Source organism: Schistosoma haematobium, chromosome 6 (assembly GCF_000699445.3).
Source record: "Schistosoma haematobium chromosome 6, whole genome shotgun sequence".
In the NCBI taxonomy this organism is placed as follows: Eukaryota; Metazoa; Platyhelminthes; class Trematoda; order Strigeidida; family Schistosomatidae; genus Schistosoma; species Schistosoma haematobium.
This window is the reverse complement of record NC_067201.1, coordinates 8,988,884-9,000,377: the sequence shown is the minus strand read 5'-3', so window position 1 is coordinate 9,000,377 and position 11,494 is coordinate 8,988,884. Positions and strand designations below refer to the sequence as shown.

The following is an 11,494-nucleotide window of genomic DNA, read 5'->3' as shown; positions in this document are numbered from 1 at the left end:
TACTATAACATGTTGTATACTTTGTTTATCAGGTTTTACTCTTATGAAATAATATGAATCAACAATTATATCAAGGTCATTTAAAGTACAAAATGTATCATGATAAAGATGATGGTTAGACAAGTACACTGGATATTTGTACTATACAGTATATCTGTAGACATATTTTCATACATTTCAATGTTACTTATTTGTATATGTTAGTTATTGAAATAAATATTAGGCTACATACAACACATTGTTCTATTCAATTAAAATCATTAAAAAGTTGTTGGCTGATTATTTGGATCATTGGAAATTTATTAATTCACACACCCTCAGCCTTCGACCTAAAAGTCTAATCCACAAGGTAGTGGAGCAACGTAAGGAGATGCAGTCTCATGTAAGCCGGTGACTAATAATTGGTTCATACTCCATTTGTCTTCTCAGGATCCAGGAGCCCATGTACACTATTGGTTTGGAATCAGGGTTTTCCAATTCCTCTAGATGGACTCTTCATATCCACTGACCCGGTTAAATCGCTGGACATTCGGTTTTCTTCCTCTCAATTTCGTAAACAACACCTGTGGTGCGAGTAGGCAGTGAGTAGAACTTCCCTGGCAGTGGCTGTATGCACGTGGCTATGTGAGAGCATTTTGAGAGGGAGAGCTGATTTACCTCACCCTCGGCTGTACCAGGGCATTTGGGGGCTTTAAGTTTGAAAATATGTCGTAATTAATGATGGATTGGATAGAGAATAGATGACCAAAATTGAAAATGTTAGGTGATTTGGGGTTACTGAGTTAAGAATGATGGAATTTTAGTATTACATAAGTAGACACCTATCACTGATTATTATGAGTGATTTTTGTAGATTCTGAAAATCGATAGTTTACATTGAGAACTGGTCATCAATGGCATGGGAAGATTGTTGTATAATATTGTGAATCGATTGGAGTTAGTAATTTAATTCAATGGATACTTTTCGATTGAGATCATGAATCGATTGATGTTAGACGATTGAAAACCTGGAAGCACTGGACGGCCGTTTTGTCTTATCGTGGGACTCCTCAATAGTGCGCATCCACGATCCCGCCTGTGGGACTTGAACCCAGGGCCTTCAGTCTCGCGCGCGAATGCTTAACCTACTGGATCACTGAGCCGACTTTCGATGGTGTTAACGTCTAACCTCAACCAATCCACGAAATTGCGCAACCATCTTCCATTGTACTGAGGTAGATACCTGTCTCTACCCGACACGAATTAGCTCCACTGGTCATGGATACTGACTGAGTGGTCTAAAGTTTGTGTTTTCATCACGAGACCCGTCAGCATTCCATCTGATCTCTGTAATGGTTATAGATACGTACTGCTTAGTTGTCTCATACCATTACGAGACGGTTGTTTGGTGATTTTTGGTTTCCAACGGTTGTCTAACTAAGAACAGTTCGTGATATTAACTAGAGAAGTTATCATTTAGTGTTTGAGTCACACTAACTTAATGCAGAACTGTTAGAGAAATGTACATGTGATCGGAGTATGAGAAGAGTGGAAATGCAATAAATAAGAGAGTACGTACTTATTGATGAAATTACTTAAAATTTTTGGAAAAACTCATAGTTATATTTTAATATCATTTACATATCCATTACATAGTCTAGTATACTGACGTGTTCAATGTTAACATTATCTGCTAATATCCGTTACATTCATACATGCAGTTACCATAGTTTTCTTAATACACATATTGGAGCTTGACTGGATACATTAAAGAAAACGTTTTGACCCGGGAGTTCAACCAAAAACTTGATGGGGTTACAAAAATTAAATGCATGAGAATAGTATATAACAGCTAACAATACAATTGACGGGGACTTCTTTTAATTGAGGGGATTATTTTCATTGTTATAAAGAATATGAAAAAGGCTCCAACAGAATGGTCAACGATTTTTGCTCTGAGCCATGTCTGGTAAAACATCAAGCTGCTAAGTTGTACCCAAACAGAGAGTCGTGAAGGACCGACAGATACCAGTCCTGTATAGCTTTCTTCCATACTATGTTACCATATCATACAGTGACCACCCTTCAGCTTCTACCAACCAGGACTAGCGTCTGAAAACAACGCACGAAGTGAGATCCTCTGGGATGACATTCGTTACACATATCCAAGTCATCGAGGTCAGCTTTTCAAGATGTTGACAACAGGTGAGTAGTCATAGTCATACATCGATGACTAAAGTTTGTGATCAAGTGAATCAACCAAATTAACTATATTTTAAATAAATATTACTGAATTTCAAGCCAGTGACTTAAATTTACTGTGATCACCCGGAAACTTCATGTTACTAGATGGGTAGATCACGTTTGTGTGTATGTGTTTGTGGTTGTACACTACAAGCAAACAGCTGTTCAATAAAAATATATTGATAAAAATCATTGTTTACCAAGTACGGATTACTATCAACAATAATATTTATCATTATGATAATAGTAATACTTTGATGTTTAAGCACCATCATTACTACTAATTTATGTGAGATAGTCAGTAGTAAGAAATATGTACATACACATATCAAAGATTTAATTAAATTTGCGTTAATTAAATCTATAAGAATCACTACAAACCAAAAGAGTAATTCAATAAACTCTATCGAATATTTCTGTGTATGTTTTGTACTTAGAAAAATGATAGTATTAATATTCATGGGTCAGATAGAATATGCAAACTAATAGACTAACTCAATAACTAACTGACTAAAACCCCACAGTTTTACTCTTCATAATTATGATGTGAATAGATAACAGTAAAGAAGCAGACATATATATTTCAAAGGATAGAGGGAGAGAATAATGTCCACTTTGTGACACGCGACTATAACTATTACTACTACTACTAATACTACTAATACTATTACTGTTACTATCAAACCGCCTCCAATAATAACAGCAATAATAAGAGTAATACCATATAAAGAATATATCCCATTAAAATATTTTATTTATTTATGTTTATTTATTTATTTACTAATGTAATACATTTTTTTAAATTTCTCAAGAAATAGTTGTATTTCACCTTCGTTTATTCCATACTAATATTCCTATTAGTTGTCTATTGGATACACTAGACATGTAATGTAGGATCGTGTATATAAAATTATGTGATTTCCCTATAAAGGATTGTACTATGATTATTATAATTAAAAGTGGTTAAATGATTTATTCACTAAAGTTCATTCGGGTAATGTCATATACACATACTTTCCATATTCCTCTATTCTACACACATACTCTCTCTCTCTCTCTCTCTCTCTCTCTTTCCCTCATACATACACACACATACACCGTGAACGGTCACATTCCTTTATTCTTTCATTCTCCGGAACTTCTCTTTCTTCTTTTTTCAACCAAGATTTAAAAGTAATTATGGATATAATAATAATAATAATAATAATAATAATAATAATAATAATGGTGAATAGTTCAATGATACCAACATATTTATATGTGAGCGCATTCAAACAAACACGTGTATACATATCAAACAGTTGGTTTTAAATGTATACCTATTCATTGGAAAAGATCAAGATATTAAGGCGCCATACAATATATATAGATACAGAATAATATTAGTAATAATATTCTTCAAAGATTTACTGATGTGATAAAAGATTGAAAATATTCTATGAACAATAACTTATAATTTCTCTTCGAGATCTAGTAAGTATAATATTTAATTATTTACTGACACTTTTTATATAGTTAGTCAGAATGTTTAACCAACTCATTTATCATTGGTAGTGGTAGTAGTAGTAGTAGTAGTAGTTTTAGAAGTAGTAACAGTAGTAGTAGTAGTGGTGGTGGTAGTAGTAGTGGTGGTGGTAGTAGTAGTTGCTGTAGAAGTAGTAGTAGTGGTAGTAGTACTAATAGTAGTAGTAGTGGTAATATCAGTAGTAGTAATAAACTGTGGGTGGTTATAAATAAGTAATTATCTTTACCACCAATATATACTAATTAACTTTCATATTATTTATGTATTCTAATTTAAATGTCGTACATGAATAAATATTCAACAGTTGATCATTTAAAACAAAATGTAAAGAATGAGTTTTATTTGAAATAAATGAACAGCTGGCGTTTTCATTGAACTAGTTAACATTTTTTTTTTAAAAAAAAAGGGTAACAAAAGCGGCTTTTACTTATTTTCTAAATCATTTAACCACAGTAATTTGTATGTATTTGTATTATATACAAAACTATTGAATCTATTCAATGTAGAATGTATTGTCCTTTAAATGTTCTTTAATTCTTTTTTTTATAGACGGCCAGTTTCGTGCCCTTTTTTTTCTCTATCTCTCTTAAGATTGGACTCAATGTATACAAGATGATGTTTTCATTCATGCTTGAAAATATTCCCTTTTTTTTCTCTTTTGTCTACATTACACACACACACACACACACAAGTGCATATATTTTTATACTTACTAACTTACCACATCTTGACCACCCAGAAATTTGCCTTTTTTTTTCTTCTTTTACTGGTAAGAATTTGTGTGAATGTAGAAATTCTGACAAGAAAGTTGTTCGTTACTGATGGTGGAGAAATGTTATAAAGTAGAGAGGGGTTGACAAACAATTTACACGAATTTTACACATCTATATAAATTTTAGAAAAAAATTCTATGATGTGGCATGGGTTACAAAGAAAGCTGATAATGATTATTGTTGTTATGGTAGTGAAGAGTACTGAGGTTTATTTTTACGATTCTTTGAGAAAAATTAAACTTTATATGAGGACTTTCATAACGACATTTACAATGTTTAACATTTAGGACTTTAATGTTATGTAGATATGTGTGTATAGCTATGAGGGATAAATATGGTTTTTTCATTAGTCTCACTCACTCACTCACTCACTCACTCACTCACTCACTCACTCACTCAATCAATCAATCAATCAATCAATCAATCAATCAATCAATCAATCAATCAATCAATCAATCAATCAATCAATCAATCAATCAATCAATCAATCAATCAATCAATCACCAATCAATCAATCAATCAATCAATCAATCAATCAATCAATCAATCAATCAATCAATCAATCAATCAATCAATCAATCAATCAATCAATCAATCAATCAATCAATCAATCAATCAATCAATCAATCAATCAATCAATCAATCAATCACTCAATCACTCAATCACTTATTTACTTACCTACTTACTTATTCACTAATTCACTTACCCAATCCATCACAATTTGTATGACTATATTAAACCAATTGCAGTATATATTGTGTTGACTTTGAATGAGATTTGCTGAATAAACTATTGTTCTATTTTCGCTCTATCAATCAAGCAACAACTAACATAGGTTCGTGGAGTGTTCATACAATATGGGTGACTATGGATGACCAGTTAAATAACTTCAGAAATGAAGAGATACAACTTATCAGTGCTCGGAATAAGTGAAACCCATTGGACGTAAGCTAGATAGAAAACAATATCTTTGGAAGAGGTGCTGTTGTACTCTGGTCATGTAGAAGATGCCCACACACACAAGGAGTTGAACTTATTCTGCCAAACGAATCATTCAGAGCGCTTATAGGATACAAATCTCATGGCTTCAGAATCATCAGTACATCCTTTAAAACAAAGAAAGAGGGAATCACAATGAACGTCATCACCAATGATAGCAACGACGCTGACAAAGATTATTTTTATGAGAGGCTACAATCGATCGTAGAGAAGTGTTCAGAAAAGGACCTGACAATCCTGATGGGAGATCTAAACGCCAATGTCAGAATAGACAACACCGGGTATGAAGATATCATGGGACGACATGGACTGGGAGAGAGAAACGAAAATGTTGAGAGATTTGCAAATCTATGTGCATTCAACAAATTGGTAATAGGCGGTGCAATATTCCCACACAAACGCATACACAAACTACATGAGTCTCACTGGATTACACTATACGGAATCAGATCGACCATATTTTCATCAGTAAAACATTCACATGGTCAATGTAAGACGTGAGAACCAGAAGAGCTGATATAGCTTTAGATCACTACCTGGTTTTTGCCAAGATGAAACTGAAGCTAAAGAAATATTGGACAACTGGACAAACAGCACTTCAAAGGTCCAATACAGTCTTCCTTTGAGATAATGACAAACTCAACGAATTCAGGATGGCTTTCAACAATAAGTTCAGGAGTTACAATATCTACTCACAAACGAGGAAAATACTATGGAGAACAACTGGAAAGGGATTAAAGAAGCACTAGAAGCAACCAGTCAGGAGCAAAGAAGGCAAGCCGGTTACTGAGGTTCAAGGGCAGAAGAACAGGTGGATAGCACACTTTGAAGAACACTCGAATAGGCCAGCTTCATTTAATCCACTGCACATCGATGCAGCACATACAGACATTCCTATAGATATCAATAAAACAACGATCGAAGAAATTAACATGGACATCAGAAAAATCAAGTGTGGGAAAGTAGCAACATCTGACAAAATACCAACTGAAGCAATGAAGTCAGACATAGAAGAAACTGCAAATATGTTCCACGTCTTATTCAGGCGGGTCTGGGGGAGGGGGAAACAAATGTCAACAGACTGGAAAGAAAGATTGCTCAACAAGATAGCAAAGAAAGAAGGTCTGAGCAAATATGAGGACTATAGAGGAATCACACTGCTCCAGATTGGTAGACTATATATCATCAATCACAAGCTAGTATGTGAGAGAACAAACCATCTTCGAATTGAATAGGAAATTAGGAAAAGTCACTGGAAGTGGATATGACATACATTGAGGAAATCATCAAACTGCATCACGAAGCAAGCACTAAATTGGAGTTCTAGAGGCAAATTTGAAAGCGGAAGACGAAGAAGTGCATTTTACCAGGATTTCGGAGCAGACATGAAATGAATGAATAGCAACTGGAAACAACTGGAAAGGATTACTCATGATAGAGTTGGACGGAGAATGCTAGTGGTGGGCTTATGCTCTTTCACGATGGATAACAGGCTTAAGGAATATATATATTCACGTTGTATTTTTACATCGAATATTTGTTTATTTCAAATGAACTTTATTCATGATTAGTTGTTCTTTTGTTTAATACCTACTTATGAGGATGGGAGACATTTTTGTCGATAACTTAGTTTCCGTGAGTAGTCGTCACTTGGTTATACAATGATGCACATTGATTCAGGTAATCGATTGTTTAACCATTCTTAATCATACAATATTCATCCTGTTATAAAAAAGTACACAATAAATGATCATTTAATATGTATGGGGCAAAGTTTAAAATTGAATAGAGATAAATTTAGTTGAAAAGAATAGATCATATCAGAAAATGATTGGCTCAATCATTCAGTTTAATCTTAACAGATTATAATCTATAAGATGAAAAATACATTGGTAATATTATAATATGATGAATAATTTACTGTATTGCTCTATTCTTCTGTCAAATGAATCATATAGGATAGGAAACTCTTTTACTATAGTTCAGCTAATTTATTTATATATAGGATGATGTTATTATTGTGCTTATTAAATTCAGTTAATCAGAGTTGGTGTCGAACCGATGACCTTACCAATAGAAGGTTAGTGTTCTTTTTTAAATATAAGCTATGACACCTCAAGAATTCATAATCTAATATTATCAAAATGATGGTTTGTGGAGACTGCAGTAATTTTAATGGTTGAATTCATGAGTCGATATAAGCTAAAAAAGGGCGGCCTGCTTGAGCATCTGGGTTACCTGTTCCTGCCATCTAGATATTTCAACAAGTTATCTATTTTTGTTTGTTCTAATATATCATTATGTTTATTAATCGCATACCCTATTCTGCTGCGTTTCTGAAAAGTATACAACCTTTCGTTGTCAAAGTTACAAAATACTCAATAAGAGACAATGTGGTTGCTAGCAATATGCAACGAAAAGAATGCACATTATTCAGATGTTCATTCAGTGAACTGCTAACATCTAACTGGCGATCACTCAGTATTTATCGCCAGGACCGACCAAGAAGAAAGAAACGGAAACTTGTTGAAATACTTTGTGCTGAGAATTCTATATTGTACCAAAAATATAATATTGAATAAAGCTTATAATAATAATAATAATAATAATAATAATAATAATAATAATAGTAATAATAATAATAATAATAGTAATAAACAATCATTGAAACCCGAAGGTCTTGGATTCAAATACCGAATGCGGGATCGTGGATGTGCACTGCTGAGAATTGCCATACTAGAACGAAACGTCTGTCCAATGCTTCTAAGTTTTCAATGGTGGTCGACTCACGAATTCAACGATTAAAAACTGACGTTTAATGATGAACACAACTGTGGTTTGTACTTTTTTTTTTATCTATAAACTATTTTGAATCAACGAGTGAGTTCATATTTTCATTATGATTGAATAAATACACATTATCAGTTTGATTTTAAGTATTTGGACACAACCATTCAACGATATATATAGTACACTTGAATCATAATTGAAATAAAATACTCAGTGTCGTTACACTACATATTTAATTGATAGAATTCAACCAATACCATATGTGTTAGTCAACATACTAATATAAACCACTTTTGATTGATTGCTTTAAGAGTTGGAAGTAACGGTTTATGTTTACTATAAAAATAAATGAAGTAATGAGTTAGATTATTTGAAATACAATTGTGTTCTTTGATGAAGTTGGATAATTTCTAGGAATGGATTCCAAAGCATTCTTTCCGTCCTATTCTGGATTTGTCAGCTGGCTCGGCCTGAATAGTTATTGATATTCATTCTGTGACTTGAACATAGTACCTTTCACCTCAAGCACTAACACATAAATCATTGAGCTGCTGATTTCAACTAGCCAACAACTTGTTTAAACAGGTATGAATTTTATACGTAAGTGCTTGTATTTTCCCTTTGTTAACGGTGAAGGTTATTATTAATAAGTCTTATGTGCATTAACCGGGGGAAAACTGAATCTGTTACAGAATATATTCTGTAGTTTATACTGTTCATGATGCAGTATGTACAGGTTATACGAATTTATCAAGGTATTGTTATTGAGCTGTTGACGCTCGAATAATGCCACCATTTTAGAGATTTTAATAATGATGATTATGATCACAAACACCTAAATCGAGCAGTTGGTAATTTTGAAACTTATTTAAATTATTTCTAATCTTTTTGATTAAGATTGTGAATCGATCAATGTCAGACCACCATTGAAAACCTGGGAACACTAGACGGCTGTTTCCTCGTAGTATGGGGCTCCTCACCAGGGCTCATGCACGATTCCGCACTCAGGATTCGAACCTAGGACCTTCAATCTCGCGCGCGAACGCTTACCCTCTAAATCGTGGATGCATGCTGCTGAGGAACCCCACAGTGGGACGAAATGTTCGTCCAGTGCTTCCAGGTTTTCAATAGTGTTCTAACATTGATAGATTCATTATCTCAATCAAAAACTTGACAATCTCGACCACCCCATGATGATATTCGTGATCTATTTGTAGATTTTTTCTAACTTATGTTAAGCGTTTTCTAGTAAACTTTTCATTGTTATCATTGGCATATAAACTCTGTTGATTTGGCTAGTATTTTCTAATTAGTTATCTGAATGTTACTACATATTAGTGTAGAGACTAACGAAGATCTAACTGGAAATATTATTCACTTGCAGGTGTCATAATTTACACGATGGGAATATTTATTATTTCCAGTACTTTGTTAGTAAGATCATGGTTACTTGGCACAGTTTTGCCAATATTCTAATCATAGTGACCACGATAAATTGCGGTAAATTTGTTGTAATATACAGATCAGTTAGATTCTTCATTGGTATGAATATGAATCATATAAAGGAAGACAATACTAATCGTTGAATCTATTTCTCATTTCCTAAAACCATTTCTTCTTCGCCTAACTCTGATAATGTATTACACTATAATATTACTTGTTAGTAATCAATAGTTTAAGTTGAATCCTTTCTGTATGTCATGCATAACGAGGAGGTGAAGTTGACATGCTTAGAATTGATTACTTGAAAATGTTACTCCTTGATCAGATAACGTATAACATACTTGCAATCAGTTTTTGAACAACTGTACGTGTCAACCGAGAGAACTTTATAGACACGAACAACACTGGCTTTCTAGGTTTCTGCTCTAACCGGTTGAGAATGAATTGAATTTCCCTTTAATCTATAAGGAGGTTGATCTCAAATTGATATGATATAGAGATCTGTCCGAAATGTTTAGGATTCTATAGAAGCAAATGAACTAATCGGTCTTTTCTTAGCAAGAAATAAAATCTGAATAATAGTCTTTTTTGAGGAAGGTGCCATAATATTCAAAAGAAAAATCAATAGAACAGATAACGAATCTTTTTCATTACAACGTTATTTTGAAATTAATAACATACTACTTTAAAATAAGTCAGTAGATAAAATAAATCAAATAAAAATGCATTCAAATCACATAGATACAGATATGAAATTCTTTTTGTGCGTAGATAGATTTATGGAAAATATTTTTCCCATATAATAATATCACATAATTCTCATTCAATCTATAATACCAACACAATTATATATACACACATATGCATACAACAATCTATCAGATAAAATCACAATTTACATCTTATAAGAGTAAATTGTCATCAATAATCCCAAGTTGAATTTCACATAATCACTAGGATGATATCGGAATAATAGTTTTTCTTCGACTATCCAATGAAGTTAAACCAGAATTATTATCAATTTGATTCGGTGATATGACCACAGAAAAATAAGGACTAACATTATCTTCCATGGTAGTTGATTTTGTGTTTAGCACTGAAGTTGTTGGAATTGAAAAATATCTTTGATCAATGATCGAATTAGGAAATTCATCTCTAGAATTCAATAACACATTTAAATGGTTGAATGAATGATTTAAATTGTATAGATTATCAGTTATTTGATGATTAAATTCTTTCAGTGTTTGTAAATTATTAATGAATTGTGTACTATGACTATGTGTTAAATACAATGGTAGATTAAGGGTATTTCTTTCTGTATTGATATGATTGTATGATTTAATTTGAGAATTTGATTGGATTGGTACATTCATATGAAATTGATTCATTGAATTATCACAGTATTTATTATCATTGAATTGATAATTTGCTCTTTCAAGATTGTAGTCTAAATTAATAAGATTAAATAGTAAATATGATACTTAAACAAAATGATTTCATTATAGAATGAATTTTACAATGAATGTACCAGAGAGAAACTTTAACTTGTAATGAAACAATGTATTTGAACACTTACAGTCATATTTTACAGACTAACTCTAGTTAGAAAATCATTGAAAAATAGGTTGAACTAGACAGTCTTTTTGTTCCATTATTGTATTCACTCGCACAGTTCACACAAGACCTTAATAAGGTTTAAATTTAAGACCTTAAGATTTTGTATTGTTTGCTTAACTTTTG

General features: G+C 32.6%; 1 protein-coding gene across 2 annotated transcripts in view; it reads right to left on the bottom strand.

The window, feature by feature from the left end:
* Positions 1-10,380: 10,380 nt before the first annotated feature.
* The window catches only part of MS3_00008460 (uncharacterized protein), a gene marked incomplete at its 5' end in the record, with an annotated part of 67,338 nt that continues 66,224 nt past the window's right edge, over positions 10,381-11,494 (bottom strand). For both annotated transcript variants that reach the window (XM_051216798.1, XM_035733555.2), the window contains one exon: positions 10,381-11,201. In XM_051216798.1, coding sequence (XP_051065414.1) covers positions 10,708-11,201 — 494 coding nt within the window. In that variant the 3' untranslated portion in view covers positions 10,381-10,707. The remainder of the gene's footprint in view (positions 11,202-11,494) is intronic.